The 17,140-nt window shown below is 44.8% G+C and overlaps 1 protein-coding gene across 1 annotated transcript in view; it reads left to right on the top strand.

The window, feature by feature from the left end:
* The window catches only part of CFAP161 (cilia and flagella associated protein 161), a 31,204-nt gene extending 14,432 nt beyond the window's left edge, over positions 1–16,772 (top strand). The window contains exons 5-7 of the mRNA XM_040414141.1: positions 2,594–2,752; positions 8,839–8,912; positions 16,496–16,772. Of these exons, the coding sequence (XP_040270075.1) occupies positions 2,594–2,752; positions 8,839–8,912; positions 16,496–16,676 (414 nt within the window). The 3' untranslated portion in view covers positions 16,677–16,772. The remainder of the gene's footprint in view (positions 1–2,593; positions 2,753–8,838; positions 8,913–16,495) is intronic.
* Positions 16,773–17,140: the final 368 nt, after the last annotated feature.

Below are 17,140 nucleotides of genomic sequence, written 5' to 3'. Positions count from 1 at the left end.
ACCAAGAATAGGACATATTCTTTCATTTTCATCTCGGTCGCAATGACATCGGTGTGCTGTCCGAATTGAATGGGTCCGCGTGTTGTCTGCAAAAAATACGGTTGTGAAAATACATCATGTGAATGTACCCATAGAGGAACTTCAGTCAGCTTCAGGCTGCATGGTCATTACACACAGAGAAGCAGTACAACACTAATACCACATCCTAAGGGCTCATGCACACGAATAAATAAAAAAATGGCGTGGTATTTAACAGGCAGGAAGTGCTCAAACCCATATGCAGTTGTGCATGTGTATACAGGGGAGCAAATCCTGCACTTGTGGCCCGTTGCTAATGACGATCCCCATCAAAAATGCATACAGTGGAGGATGCCCGCAGCGAACCACAAGTACCACAATGAACATCCTACACAAGATAACAATTATGTGGATATGATAACAAATATAGCAAAATAATAATATTAGCAAAACCAGGTGCACTCTGCGGTCTTCCTAAACCCTCAAACTGATGTTAAAATTGAGAGATTAGCCAACATGTCCTACTGTGGAGGACATGTCTGAGCCCGAGCACCGTGCCAAGGTTTCTCAAGTAGCTCGGGTCCTAACACTCACCTACCTGTGCCGTATGGGCAATACCAGGGGCCAGTGGGTGAATTACAGGAGCGTGAGGTCTGACTAACAGACAACTCGCCAGTTACCTCCAGCATGTAGCCATGCTTGCAATGGGAGGAGGGAGGAGTCTGCGAGTCCCACTCAAGACTGGCTGATATGGCCCAGGCCTCACAGGTGCACCTAAATGTCATATCAGCCAGTCTTGAGTGGGACTCGCAGACTCTTCCCTCCTCGCATTGCTAGCATGGTTACATGCTGGAGGTAACTGGTGAGTTGTCTGTAAGTCAGACCTCACGCTCCAGTAATTCGCCCACTGCCCCCTGGTATTGCCCATACGGCTCAGGTAAGTGAGTGTTAAGACATGTTGGCTAATAGGGTTTAGTAAGACCGCAGAGTGCACCTGTCTTTGCTAATATTCTCATGCACACGAATGTATTTTCTTTGTGTGTCCGTTCTATTTTTTTGCGTATGCAGAACCATTCATTTCAGTGGGTCTGCAAAAAAACTAAAGTTACTTTGTGTGCAATCCGTTTCTGTATTTCCGTTCCGCAAAAAAATATGTTCTATTAGGGGCCAGCTGTTCCATTCCGTAAAATATGGAATGGACACGGACATCATCAGTATTTTTTGCGGACCGCCAATACATATGGTCGTGTGCATGCGCCCTAAAGGTGCATTCACAGGACTGTAGGCATTTTGCAGATCTGCACTTTTGTGCGGGCCCCATTAAAAATGCTTATTATTGTCTATTTTGAAGACATGTTCTATAATTTGCGGCTCAGCCTCACAGATGCATTTTTTGCAGCCCCGTATAGAAATGAATGGGACCTCGTGCGTTCAATCAGCTGATCCGCAGGGGTGCCGGGAGTCAGACCCCCGCCGATCTGATATTGATGATGTATCCTGAGGATAGGTCATCAATAGAAAAAAAGCGGAGAATCCCTTTAAGCAGAAGCCCATATGTGTAGCAGACTGCAGTTCTCATCTCATACTTACTGAGGTTATTCCAATCAGAGCCATGAAAGGCGGAGATGGAAATAGCTCTTTAACTACTATTTATGGAGGATTTTACTTTGTATCATATACTTTTGTATGCTGAATTAAACCTTTAAAGTTTTACTTTTGCCTTGATGTGGCACGTGGCCTCGTGATGAGCCATTTTGTGGGACACATCACTACTCCAGCCAGTTATTAGCTGCTGCAGAGCACAAGACCCCTGGCCGTCCTGGAAGTTTGGAACCAGGACCCCCAGAGCGTTGTGAATACAGTAGTGGATCTCCTCTGAGGTGCTATGTTTTTTTGTTTTTCTGTTAAAAATGCATCCAAAATGCCAAGCTTTGTTTTTTTTGCCATTTTGATTAAAGTTGTTGCATTTTTGTAGCAGGTTTTAACAAATAGCGTTTTAGCATATGTGTTATTTCCAAGCCCTGAGCATTTTTCTAGAAAAGTTTGTTACCCCTCTGATGTCACCTCTGAAGATCAGTATCAAAAGGCAATTGTAAAACAATATACCCACAAGTATAACCACCATAGAAAAGCAGCATACACTTGCCTTGTGGCAATTTTTCAAGCAGAGCTTTCAAATTGTATATTGTAAGCATGGTTGTTTTAGTATTAAAGTTGTTGTCCAAGTTAACCCCTTAATGACCACTGATATGCGTTTTTTACGGCTGCCATTAATGGGCTTTTTACAGCAGCACTTTAGAACATGTAGCAATGAAATCACCACGCTCGAGCTGTCAGCTCACAGGGGCTTGGAGATATTTTTGGGGACCAGTATGATTGGTCCCTACAGCTGTGATCTCTTTGAAAGACCAATCGCAGCAAACAGCAATCGCCTGCTTCTCCGCCTTTCACCCTGCCAGTGAGAGGTGCAGGGAACAGTAATTGTTACAGACTCCGTGTAAAAAAATGATTGCAGTTTTATAAAAGCTATATGTGTATTTTTATGCACATATCTTGTAACATTTCTTTTTTTCAGTTATATCTGACAAGTGACCGTCAATCGTTTCTAAAGAGCAGCAAGAAGTCTCATTTGCAAGAGGTCAGTTTAACAGACCAGGCTTCATATGAGACCTGCTGGCAGGTCGTTCACTTGGACCCACAGTTTAGGCTGGAACATGAAGGGCTGCCTGTTCCGGTATGTATGTCATTCATTTGAATTCATTGTCACACTGTGTCTGGACATGCCAGAACAATTGCACCATGATATTCAAAGTCACCTGAATAGGTGTGAAACCTAACGTACTTTTAATTGCAGAAAACTTCATTCACTTTTAATAATAATAATTCATATGTTTATTGTTATTTGTGGTAGCAGCCATATTCTCATCTCTTATAGTTCACAGATGTGTTACGTGTGAATAATCTCTAAGATAATTACTTTTCATTCCATCATTTTCTTTTTTAATAACTGTATGAGTGCATATGAAGCAACAATGATGTCAACTTTTTTTATTCACTGAACAGAAAAGTTAGGCCGAACTAAACCCCCACAAGTAAAACTAGTCCAGCAAATGCAGAATCAACAGTTCTATAAAATACTGATATTCAAAAAATGAAAATAGTGCAACAGCATCCATGCAACAAAAATGTGGCATTTGTTAACACATCCCACAAAAAAAAGGCAGCATTTCGACCCACACCTATTACTTCTGACCTACCACCTAATTCAGAGATGACCAGTCACTATGTTGGATAAATATAACTTCGCCTTCAATAATGATGTAATTCTAAAAATGATAACTTGATAAAATGATAAATAATGTGGATCCAGACTAGGGCTGCAGCTATCGACTATTTTTGTAATCGAGTGTTCTATCGATTAATCGACTACTCTAATAAAAATAAAAAAATTAAAAGAACGTTTTTCTTTATAAAAACTCATCAGGCTCCCCCTAGTGCCATCAGCTGCCCCCTCAGTGTCACCATCTGCCCCCTCAGTGCCACCATCTGCCCCCTCAGTGCCACCATCTGCCCCCTCAGTGCCACCAGCGTCCCCCCAGTGCCATCAGCTGCCTCCCAGTGCCATCAGGCTCCCCCTTAGTGCCATCAGGCTCCCCCTCAGTGCCATCAGTTGCCCCCTCAGTGTCATCAGCTGTCCCCTCAGTGTCATCAGCTGTCCCCTCAGTGTCATCAGCTGTCCCCTCAGTGTCATCAGCTGTCCCCCAGTGCTATCAACTGTCCCCCAGTGCCATCAGCTGTCCCCCAGTGCCATCAGGTTTCCCCCCTAGTGCCATCAGGCTGCCCCCCTAGTGCCATCAGGCTGCCCCCCTAGTGCCATCAGGCTGCCCCCCTAGTGCCATCAGGCTGCCCCCCTAGTGCCATCAGGCTGCCCCCCTTGCCATCAGCTTGCCCCCTCAGTGCCATCAGCTTGCCCCCTCAGTGCCATCAGCTTGCCCCCTCAGTGCCATCAGCTTGCCCCCTCAGTGCCATCAGCTTGCCCCCTCAGTGCCATCAGCTTGCCCCCTCAGTGCCATCAGCTTGCCCCCCAGTGCCATCAGCTTGCCCCCCAGTTTCACTAGGTGCCACCAGCTTGCCCCCAGGGCTACCAGCTGCCCCCCAGTACCACCAGGTGCCCCATAGTGCCACCAGATTAGCCCCCAGTGCCACCAGCTTGCCACCCAGTGCCAACAGCTGCCCCTCCTAGCCATGTCCCCAGCATCAGTGAAATAAAATACTTGCCTCTCCAGTAGGGGCGCTGCTCCACAGCTCGTCCTGACGTCAAACAGCGCCATGTCCTGACAATTTGTCAGTAGGAAAGTGCAGCGCGGTACAGGCCGGTGGGTGACCAAGGAGCAGTGAGTAATAGCAAGTGCTTCACTCCCACTCCGTGGTCACATGACACAAACTAATCCTCGATGCAAAAAATTTGCATAGAGGATTTTTTGTGTCGAATTACTCAATTCAATCGAGTAATCGTTTCGGCCCTAATCCAGACAGCAGCAGGACAGGACCACATGTAGTATGTGTCGTTGTTGTCCTCAGTTATACCGGAACGGGTGAGGACCCATTCATTTTCAATGGGGCCGGAACGGATGCGGACAGCATACTATGTGCTGTCCGCATCCGCATTTCCGGATCCGCAATTCCGTTCCCGAAAAAAATAGAACATGTGGGTGATCGTCCACTAATAACAGTGACAGACTGGTGCATAGCTTTTTCCAACCACACACACATGGCTCCAGTGCAAGGAAACAGGCATGTATAGATGTGGCCATTGTGTGGCATGCATCAGTGAAAGTGTGAAAATGGTTCACCAGTTCAGTGGCAGGCAACAAATACTCCATCTGATCTTATATCAACTGCAAGATGGTGGAGGTTATTTACCTCCTTACATGCCAATGTGGCGTTCAATACGTTGGAAAAATGACCCATCAACTATGGAGACATATTGGTGAACACATAGGGGACATCAGACGCAAGATTGATACCCGAGTGTCCAAACATGTACATAGGCACATGCTGGAAATACTGGAGTTATCACTTTTCAAGGTATTGAACACGTGCACCCTTCTGTATGTGGTGGGAATTGGGATTTGACAATAAAAGAGGTGCAATGGATCTTCAGACTCAAGACAGAAAAACCCATTGGTCTCAATGACCATATCTTATTTACCTACTTCATAGACTGAATATCTGGATAGTTCTTTTTGGTCCCCCTTAGTACTATCTGTATCACTATCTCATGTCTCTCTTTCCTGGCTTATTCCCCCTTCTTTTACAAGTTTTTGCTGACATGGATACATCACTAGCCCATTAGACTCAATGTCCCCTTGAGCATGATGTAATGTGGACATGTTGCATATGGACACTGTTCCATAGAGGACACTGTTCCTGGGATAGCAAGGGGTGCTTTTCCTTTCATGCTATAATATGTGTGGTTTTTCTGGCATGGATACATTACTAACCCATTAGATTCAATGTCCCCTTGAGCATGATGTAATGTGGACATGTGTGGTATAACAATATGACTATATTAAGGGGAGAAAAACAGAACTGGATTGCACATCCACAATGCTATGCTTAGATCTAATTAAACTCGCTTCTCAGCGCCATATTAAAGTGTACAGCCCCCCACACTGCATGCTGTACAAGAGGCATTAGTGTACATTTTGATCAAAAGGCATAAGCCCACTCACCACGCCAAGGTTGCCTCTTAGAGTGGGACCTACTCTTACAGAAAGGCGCAGCACAGTGCGGTGACAAAGCGGTACTGCCCTAGTAGGCAGCAGGACCCAGGAGTCAAACAGCAACCCTGCTGTCTGACAATGCCACCCATGGCACTGGGTCCCACCAACCCACCAGCACAGCGCCACAAAAACAAAGGGCACCAAGCAGTACTGCACCATGTGAACAGTTGTCTAACACAACATGTCCATTGCTATCAGGAATTGCAGGTCAATATCCACCTTTGTCACTGTGCTGTGCCTATTTGTCAGAGTAGGTCACACTCTAAGAGGCAACCTTGACGTGGTGAGTGGGCTTATGCCTCTTGTACAGCATGCAGTATAGGGGGTTGAACAATTTAATATAGCGCTGAGTAGCGAGTTGAATTAGATCAAAGCATAGCATTGTGGATGTGCAATCCAGTTCTGTTTCTCCCCTTGATATATGCATGTTTAATCTTTCTTCTTTATTACTGGTATCAGCACTCCTCTCATTCGGCACAGGTGGTTTTAATTCTTCAGAAGTCTGCATATAAGTGGTAATTGACCCACAGTTCCTGATAGCAATGGACATGTTGTGTTAGACAACGGTTCACATGGTGCAGTACTGCGTGGTGGCCTTTTTTTTGTGGCGCTGTGCTGGTGGGTCGGTGGGACCCAGTGCCATGGGTGGCATTGTCAGACAGCAGAGGTGCTGTTTAACTCCTGGGTTCCGCCGCCTACTAGGTCAGTGCCGCTTTGTCACCACACTGTGCTGCGCCTTTTTGTCAGAGTAGGTCCCACTCTAAGAGGCAACCTTGGCGTGGTGAGTGGGCTTATGCCTTTTGATCAAAATGTACACTAATGCCTCTTGTACAGCATGCAGTATAGGGGGTTGAACAATTTAATATTACGCTGAGAAGCGAGTTGAATTAGATCAAAGCATAGCATTGTGGATGTGCGATCCAGTTCTCTTTCTCCCCTTAATATATGCATGTTTAATCTTTCTTCTTTATTACTGGTATCAGCACTCCTCTCATTCGGCACAGGTGGTTTTAATTCTGCAGAAGTCTGCATATAAGTGGTACTGTGACCCACAGTTCCTGATAGCAGTGGACGTGTTGTGTTTGACAACTGTTCACATGGTACAGTACTGCGTGGTGGCCTTTGTTTTGGTGGCGCTGTGCTGGTGGGTCGGTGGGACGCAGTGCCATGGGTGGTATTGTCAGACAGCAGAGGTGCAGTGCCGCTTTGTCACCGCACTGTGCTGCGCCTTTTTGTCAGAGTAGGTCCCACTCTAAGAGGTAACCTTGGCGTGGTGAGTGGGCTTATGCCTTTTGATCAAAATGTACACTAATGCCTCTTGTTCAGCATGCAGTATAGGGGGTTGTACACTTTATTATTACTCTGAGAAGCGAGTTGAATTAGATCAAAGCATAGCATTGTGGATGTGCGATCCAGTTCTCTTTCTCCCCTTGATATAACAATATGACAATGGTTCCCCCCTCCATATATTAGGTTTAGCTCTGTAGGAGGTCATACTACGACTATTTATTTACCCATATTCTTTGCTTCAGTACACCTATTGTAACAGTGGTCTGTTGCACTTTCCATCCGTTGGCTTTTCCTCTATTTCTTTTTTTAGCTGACAAGCCCCTGTAGCCGCCTCAGGTTCCCACATTACCAAAGCCGCAGAGCGCCTCCCCCAGCTGTAAATACACTAGACTAGAGCAGTGTCCATCTCTAGGGGGTGTGTGGTTTTGCACACATGCGCTTTTCCTATTGGTGCACCGCCCTCTTACATAATTTGGGCGAATGGGGTCACCTTTATCTACCCGGCATGTGGTCGGCCATGCATGGCCATCCTAACGCTGGCCACTGATCACACAACATCAGTGGTGGTATGCCATTGTTCTTATGATATGCCCGCTTCCTAATGTAATTCCTGATTAAACGTCTGGCATAATCTTGTAAAAATGCATCCAATTGGCACTAGTGAATTAGTTTCCCAAAATAGACAGTACCTTGGTCTCCATTAGTGGTAGGAGATAGAGGGAATTCTTAATATTGTGAGAGCAGCGGCTGTATTGTACCAGAGCAGCCTGTGCTGCCCAGCAGCATATACTCCTTGTAGCCCTCACCTGTACACCTACCAGGGGGCTGGGTGGAGAGGACTGGCTGTCTGGCACTTGTTAAATAGTTGTACTGTCAGCCTCATATAGCTACTCTGTGTGGCTGAATACTGCTCGCCTGACCGCTGCCTAGAATGTCAGGACAGCACTTTGCCTGCTCTCTCCCTGTGTACTTTTTTGTGGGCATTGAGCAGAGCAGGACTTTGAGTTAGGCCTCTTTCACACGGCCATTGTTTGGGTTTGCATCCGAGCTGCCGTTTTGGCGGCTCGGATACGGACCCATTCTCTTCAATGGGGCCGCAAAAGATGCGGAAAGCACTCCGTGTGCTGTCCGCATCTGTTGCTCCATTCCGTGGCCCCGCAAGAAAAATATAATATGTCCTATTCTTGTCCGTTTTGCGGACAAGAATAGGCATTTCTACAATGGGCCGCCCGTTCCATTCCGCAAATTGCGGAAGGCACACGGGCGGCCTCCGTTTTTTGCGGATCCGCGGTTTGCGGACCACAAAAAACTGAACGGTCGTGTGCATCAGGCCTTAGCTGTATGTAGTGGGCGACATCACTATCTGCTTTTGTTGTAGCCTCACACAGCAACCTACCCTATGGTCTTGTCCGTCTCTAGCTCACCCATTCCTTCTTTTGTACTACCAGTGTTGTTTGGTGGATAAGTCTCTCCCTTCTTTCGCCTATACCTGGCGCACCCACAAAACACTTGTAGTTATAGGAGCAGTGGTCCCTGGACTGATGATAGTGGAGGGTATCCTGTCTGGCATCTCAGCATGTTTTCAAGTACCGTTTTTCAGAATGACTGCTCCTATAGTATATGGTCGCCTGATCGCACTTACCAGTGACATGCCCTCACTTTAACCTTATTATTGTACATGACATTTTTTAAGTACTATGAATATAGTAAATAGTCACTAATACAAATATTTTTCTGATTTCAGGCAAACACTAAAGTCCTTATTGTTCACAGTAAAACAAATCAATGCATAGCTGTCCTTAGGAAGTATATACTATGGTAAGCCCCAAAATACATGTGAATTATCCTATTGGCTTTATCTTATCCTTTCTTTGTTTACTTTGCTTTTCTGTAATAGAAAACACTTTTACTATATAAAATAACTGTTATTTGCAGCACTGGGGTCCTAGGTTTGAATACGTGTTTGAGTGGGTTTCCTCTGGGTACTCCGGTTTCCTCCCACACTCCAAAGCCATACTGAGAGGGAACTTAGATAGTGAGCCTCATTGATGCTAATGTCTATAAAGCGCTGTGGAATATGTCAGCGCTATATAAGTGAGTACTACTCTCCATCTCAGTCACAGAATTTATCACATGATCTCTGTCAGTGTTGCTGATTGGCTGAGAAGGGTCATATGTCATTGACTCTGATTCAAAAGAAGCAGTAAGATCTGACACATTGGCACATGAACCTTCTCAGTGCCTCGTTTGGCACTTTTGGAAGCTGATCAGTTGCTACTATTACCCACTAGTATTTCCTACTTTAGAAGGGCATAATACTAAAACCCTTAAAAAGGACACCCATAATGGGACCCAGGTCAGATACCTAGAACACACGTCCTGCCAACTCCAACCCCAGCTATGCCTCTGATAGGTGTACTTTTAATGTGCAACGAGCATAAGAAGTTTCCTATTCTCACAATAACTGCTGCCACAACCAGGGCCGTTTCTACAGCTGGGCAAGGGGTGCGACCGCATGGGGCGCATCACTCAGGACAGAAGAGGGGGGCGCCGTCAACAGGGCCCAGCGCCGGAGGAGGGCCTTTTCTGTCCGGAGGCAGCAGGAGTGGAGATGAGCGTGTAGTGTCCCACTACGTAAGGGTGGGCACTACTCAAGGGTCAATTGGGTCACGTTGTTTTCCACCTCCTGTGGAACATGGTTATGGTATTTTATATTGCATTGTAATGTATAATTTAATGTTATCTCCTGTGTACCAGGCCTGTTAAGGGTGTAGTTCCTCCTCCTAGGCAGTAGAGGGAGCTAGGGAACCCCCTAGTATATATAGACAGGTCTAGACCAGAGAGGTTTGTGTAGTCAGAAGCCAGTGTGCACTTTAACCAGAAGATAGCTGGGAAGCAGCTTCTGACATGCAGCTAGATAGCCCAGGCTCCTAGCTTGCTTCCAGGAGAAGAGGTTTCCTCCTGAAGATAACTAGCACCTTATCAAGTACAGTGCAGAGCCACTTTTATCCAGCTAAGTAGAAAGCTGAAGGGCAGAAGGATATTTACAGCAAAAGGATATATACCGGAGGAAGTTTTCCCTACCCAAGAATAAAGCCAGCAATAGGGCATACGGGCCTTGTTGAAAGCCAGACAGGATCTTAGGAAAGTATAGCCTGATCTGTAAGTGTTATACCCTCTGAGTATCTTGCAAAGACTGTGCCTGCCATGTGTATGAAGCCTGCCTGTATTCAACATTGTGCCTATGGAACTAACTGAGGACTGTATATAGTTGAACTGTTCAGTAAAAAGAAGTTCTGGTTCACTGCAACTTTGTGTACCTCAATTATTCCTACAACAAATCGGTGTGCCACCGTTACCGGCACTGGCGTCACACAAACTATAAGGGATCTTGCCACAGGTACACTAAACACACAACACCCAGGGCACCACACCTACCACCTGGCCTGGTCCCTATACACAGAGAGTGCCCCAGAGGATTCATGTGCCAGCCTCTCCATCACTGCTGTACGCCTGCCCAGGGTAAATAAAAACTGTGAGTACCAAGAGCAAGCCTCGGTTTGTTAACTACCCCTGTGACCTCACATTCGCTCACCCTGCAGGACTGGCGCACTGCAAGCGCTTCCATTGTGGAAGCGCTCATCTCCATGGTGCGGAGGAGCAGGGGAGAGGCGTCTCCCTTGCCCGTTCCTCTGGCACTAGTGCATGTAGCCTATCAAAGGCCGGTGCAGGAGGCACGATGACACGATGAGCCGTACAGCACAGGACACAGGCCAGACGAGGCCTGCATCGCATCACTGACAGCAGCATAAGGTAAGTATATGTGTTTATTGTTTTTATTATTTATAGTATACTGTGGCAAGAAGGGGGGTGGGGGCCATATATACTGGCACAATATGGACGGGTACTATGGAGAAGAGGGGAAGCACTATGGGGGCCACTGTGGAGAAGAGGGGAAGCACTATGGGGGCCCTATATACTGCCACAATATAGGGGGGCACTATGGAGAAGAGGGGAAGCACTATGGGGGCCCTATATACTGCCAAAATATGGGGGGCACTATGGAGAAGAGGGGGAAGCACTATGGGGGCCACTATGGAGAAGAGGGGAAGCACTATGGGGCTCTATATACTGACACAATATGGGGGGGAACTATGGAGAAGTGGGGGAGAAGAGCACTATGGGGGCATTATATAGGGGCCTTTCAATACTGGCACCTATTTTGGTGCCACTATGGGGAAGGGGGGAGAGGAGCATTATGGGGGCATCTATGTGGGGCAGTCTATAGGGGCATTTTATACTGGCACATTATGGAGGACACTATGGGGATGGGGGAGGAGCACTATGGGGCATCTTCTGGGGGCACTATATAGGAGTATTTTTATACTGGCACAAATTATAGGGGCACTATGGGCACCTAAGTTTAACTGGGGGCACTAAGTGTTTTTTCTAGTGGCACACAGTACGGGTCATTGGAACACATGAGGGCACTCTGGGGACATTGGCTCTACTGGGGGCACTAAGAGATGTTTTTTTTTTTTTTTTTTTTACTACCAGGGGCATTATGGTGGGCTTTATTACAACTGGGGGACTATGGGAGCATTATTACCGTACTTCTGGGACACAATTACTGTTGGGGGCACTGTAGGAGCACTATTACTACTAAGTGCACTCTGGCACAGAATTATTACTATTGTTGGGATTATGGGGAGCACTATTACTGTGGGGGCACCCTGGCACAGTATCAGCTTAGCACAGTTGTTTTTGGGGGACATTATGGTTACACTATTAGTGTCAGGGACACAATTTGCTGGGTGCAGTTATTTTTTAGAGCATTGTGTTCCAATTATTATTGAAGGGGGCGCTATCTGTGTGTAACTAGTATTTTCAGGGGGTTTATCAGTTTATGCAGTACAGTATATGATGGGATGTTGAGAAGGTAGGAGGATGATGGAAAAGTAGGAAACTAAGATGTCTGTCAAACTCTGCAGATAGAAGAGATGGCTGAAAGAAATCATCATGGCAGTCTGGTCTGAATGGAGAAGGCGCTTTTTTGATGTTCGCCCTGTTGGTAAATTTCCCTAGAAACTGCCCTGGCCACAACTTAGGCTTCACTTTCCCCAAGAGAGCTGGAAACTGCGTGTTTGTGCACATACAGTGTATGACATTTGCTTGCTTTATAAAATTAGTTTTGGGGAAATCCTTCCAAATGTTTCATGCCGTAGATGTCAGAAGAAAGTATTTGTAAAGTCTGATCTTGGACCTCTGCCTTTTTTCAAAAATGGCATACTATACTATAAAATACATATATTTTGAAGGACATTAACAGTTCTATCAAATTTTTTCTTTTTAGGCTAGTTTCACACTAGCGGCAGGGGAGTCCGGCAGCGTATTTGTGCCCTATGTGTTGTGCGACTTATTGTCGTCCTGTAGCCCTAGCCTAAAGTTGACCTACAGCAGTGAAGAAAAATGGCTGGTTTGTTATGGAAACCTGGAGTAAAACGGTGTGTATGTGGAGACTAAGGGCCTGCGAGCTTCTATAGGTTGATAAGGGACATGTGACTGTGTGTATGGCAGTTGGGATATGAAGAGAAAGATTTGCAGGCTTTTACTGGCTAATGCAGGTCATTTTTTGGATTATCTCATGAATGGTACATCCTAGAGAGCCGAGACTCCGTCTTGAGGTGGTGCAATTAAATCATAATATAATTGCTACAAAAAACAAAATGGCTGCACACCATTATATATACAAACAATAGAGCTAAGAAATGGGGGTCATTCTAGATAAAAGTGGTACAATACCGACTATAAATGAGTATACATGAATAATGGAAGCTCTTAGCGCACATACGTGTCAGGCCCATCTACCAGGCGTCAAGGTGGCTTCTGCAGATGGGTCCCTATCACTAAAGATACTGCCTCACTTTGGACTTACTTAAGCCTACAATATTCAGGGCAGTGTAGGAACCAGCTACAAACGTACTCTGCTCAGAAGTCCCAGGTAGATGGGCGTGTTCAGTCTAAAAGGGGTGCCACCCCCAATATATAATATAATACAATTGCTGTCACATGCAGCAATGTTTCACACCACGTCTGGTAATGGCTGATATGCCACTCTGATTAACATTTTATTATTTAATATCAGAACTATGTATTAGGTGTGAGATCTTTGACACATCAGGAAGCATCCTGATACATGCTAAGTGCTATGGATGATCTATTTGACATTCCCCCGACATTGCTGCGGGCTGAGACCTTAATATCCTGGTATCCAAAGGCTAAGTGTCCCATCATGTTTAATATGACTAACTGGCTCTGCTTTGGCCAGCGAATATATGTTAATGATACATCAGGTTTGAGTCATAAAGTAATTACTATCCTGATATCGTAGCTATGATCAATTGTTAAATTACAATTGATTAGCCCCAATTGTGTGGAAATAATGTTTAAATGTCTACCTTGATAGTACAGGGTGGGCCATTTATATGGATACACCTTAATAAAATGGGAATGGTTGGTGATATTAACTTCCTGTTTGTGGCATATTAGTATATGTGAGGGGGGAAACTTTTCAAGATGGGTGGTGACCATGGCGGCCATTTTGAAGTCGGCCATTTTGAATCCAACTTTTGTTTTTTCAATAGGAAGAGGGTCATGTGACACATCAAACTTATTGGGAATTTCACAAGAAAAACAACCCTCTTCTCCCACTCTTCACACACTGATAGCAACACCGCAGGAGAAATGCTAGCACAGGCTTCCAGTATCCGTAGTTTCAGGTGCTGCACATCTCGTATCATCTGAAGGCAATCGTCTATGCTGTGAAGATACGAGATGTGCAAACTACGGATACTGGAAGCCTGTGCTAGCATTTCTCCTGCGGTGTTGCTATCAGTGTGTGAAGAGTGGGAGAAGAGGGTTGCATTGACAATCCAACACAATGGGCAGCACATTGAACACATTTTATAAGTGGTCAGAAACTTGTAAATAACTCATGAAAGAATAAAGTTTACGTTAAAACCAAGCACACCATTGTTTTTCTTGTGAAATTCCCAATAAGTTTGATGTTTCACATGACCCTCTTCCTATTGAAAAACAAAAGTTGGATTCAAAATGGCCACCATGGTCACCACCCATCTTGAAAAGTTTCCACCCTCACATATACTAATATGCCACAAACAGGAAGTTAATATCACCAACCATTCCCATTTTATTAAGGTGTATCCATATAAATGGCCCACCCTGTATATTAGGGCAGAATGGCATTTTAATCATTACATATGATACAATCTATGGACTGCTTACAAGTGAAGGACCCCCATTACGTGGAAACACGTTGGAGCGATATCTCAATTTGATTTATGTAGAGCCACCGCAAAGTTCCCCGGATACAGTAGGTGCTACAGTAAGCACTTCCCTGGCATCGCCACTTTGCAATGGAGGTCGGTATCCAGCGACGGGGGAAGCTGGTGTACACCCCCCCGCCGTGATTGGTGACCGCGCCTGCCGGGGCTTGAGCTATATAATGCCGGAGAGTGTTTGGCCGCGTATGTCCATCATAGCGCCGGGATGCTGTTGCTTATTTGCTATTTACTCCTATTACTTACCTGCTAGTTTCTACCTGCTCCTGATGAAATGCGGGTTCACCACCGCATGGAAACGCGTAGAGTAGGTTATTGTTAAGTGGGAATAGCATGTTTAATAGGTGTAAGGGTTAGAACCTAAACGCTATCCTTGTGAGCGACCATATGAAATGAGGCCGCTACACAGAGCCTATTGCTGTATTTCTTCTTAGGGAAGAGTCCCTGAGGTGTAATTGATGAAGTGCTGAGAACGGTGGCACTATAATTGATATATTTCCAACGGTGCCTATCTTGGTTGTAGAGCCTTAGGGAGAGGGGTGTATATTTAGTGCTTTGATCTCCTCTACATCATTTACGATAGGTGGAGGCAGACATCCATATGGTCTCCACCCTCTAAATCCCCCCCCCCATGAGGTCATACGTGTTTAAAGGGGTTCTGTAGTTTTTTTAAACTGATGATCTGACCCCTGCCAATCAGCTGTTTGAGAAGGCAGCGGCGCTGGCAGTAGCGCCGCGGGCCTTCTCACTGTTTACTGCAGGCCCAGTGACGTTATGACTAGTATCAATGGTCTGGGCGGGGCTAAGCTCGGTTCACTTGAATGGAGCTTAGCCCCGCCCAGGCCATTGATACTAGTCATGACGTCACTGGGCCTGCGGTAAACAGCGAGAAGGCCGTGGCGCTACTGCCAGCGCCGCTGCCTTCTCAAACAGCTGATCGGTAGGGGTCACAGGGGTCAGACCCCTGCCGATCAGATGCTGGTGATCTATCCAGAGGATAGATCATCAGTTTAAAAAAGCTGCAGAACCCCTATAACATAGGTGAGCTCTATGCTCCTTTATTTTAATAAACATAGCGTATGTAATAAAGATTTATTATTTTCATATTTAACATTCCATTCAGGTATAGATTGTGATTTGTGATATTAGGGACGTATATGATAAAGAATATTTTGGGGAGATTCAGTGTTTAAATAGGAACAGGTCACACAGTTCCCATGTTATTCAATTATTTTGAGCCACCGTGGCCAGACCACATAGCTCACTGATGACATTGTATCGTTATCTGATGGATTTGTTGCATGGACATACATGGGTCAGGTGGTGAGTGTCCATCCGATATGCCAGTGTGGAGTACTATCTATATGTGGTATAGTCTATTTGGTTACCTTGCATTGTGACCTGGGGTATGATATTTCTTTTATGGCTATTGGGATTCTTGATTGCTTATACTGTACCTGGTTTCATGGGGTTCTACTAAAAAGTTATGTTTTAAGGACAATCTTTTTTCAATGATTTCAATGATCAGTTTCTGACTACTGATCATGACTAGAGACATGTTATTAGTATATAGTAGTATAATAGTATAGTATACATTATTTGTACTAGCCGTTATTTCTTTTTTGGACTTTTTGCACTACAAGTTGCTTCTATTACTTCTAATAATACCTTCTTGACATATGTGTTGTCAGATCAGTTGTCCAGTGTGAAAGCTGAATTGATACCTAGTCTTCATTTAAGATTCCCATATGTAGACATGGTCTTTGCCACAAGTTGGTGACATCCAACCAGACCCATTCTGTGGGGGACTTTATATAAGTACTAGAGCATAGCAGTGATAGGTCTTAGAATAGGGAAAGGTCATGTAAAACAAATGCATGATATGCAAGGCAATATTCTACTTTTTATCTCTAGTATTACTTCCAGTTCTTACATCTACAGTACAGTACTAGACATAGAATGTAATGCTTGTAACAGACCAGAATCGCAGTGATAGCACTTTCAGCTTATACCTCATATCTGCTTTCATCTTTTTTGCAGGACATTATTTGGTAAGGAATGTGAAATCACAGCACACACATACTTAAATGGACACCGAGTTGAAGAGAATGAAAATCATTGGATTATTGTGACCGGAAACCCAAGTGATGACATAAACACAATGTTTGACAGACCTAAACCACCAAGTGAAGACATGAATGAGAGCAAACATGTTTCTTAAGATCTGGGAGAACTACCATATGCTGAAATGGTGTTATGCATCTTATTGACTAGGATACATTTTATGTACAATAAAAAGGAAAATAGTTAAAGTTAATGAAGTTTTGTTATTTGACACAGCATAAACTTGCAGTAGCATTATAGAACACAAATAAGAAATTAAGTCTGACCACAAACCCAACAAAGAATTTATAGCCAGTAGTCAAGTCCAGTTGTAATCCACCGCCAAGGTGATATGGGCCATGGTAGGCTTTTACTAACCTCTAGCTTCTCTTTGTAAGAACCTACCAGCTTCTGAGTTCAGAAGGGGACTTGTATATGTTTTCATTGTTTTTATTCAAGGTTGACATATTAGGAGTTACATTCAGTTGGCAGCGCAGATAACAGTAACATAAATCAAAACTTCGGCACAGGTGGCTTACCTAGCTATAGAAAATGTATAGCATTGATGCCGAGTACACTACT

Source organism: Bufo bufo, chromosome 1, assembly GCF_905171765.1.
Source record: "Bufo bufo chromosome 1, aBufBuf1.1, whole genome shotgun sequence".
Classification (NCBI taxonomy): Eukaryota; Metazoa; Chordata; class Amphibia; order Anura; family Bufonidae; genus Bufo; species Bufo bufo.
The sequence above is the reverse complement of the archived record's forward strand: the minus strand, read 5'-3'. Positions and strand labels throughout refer to the sequence as shown.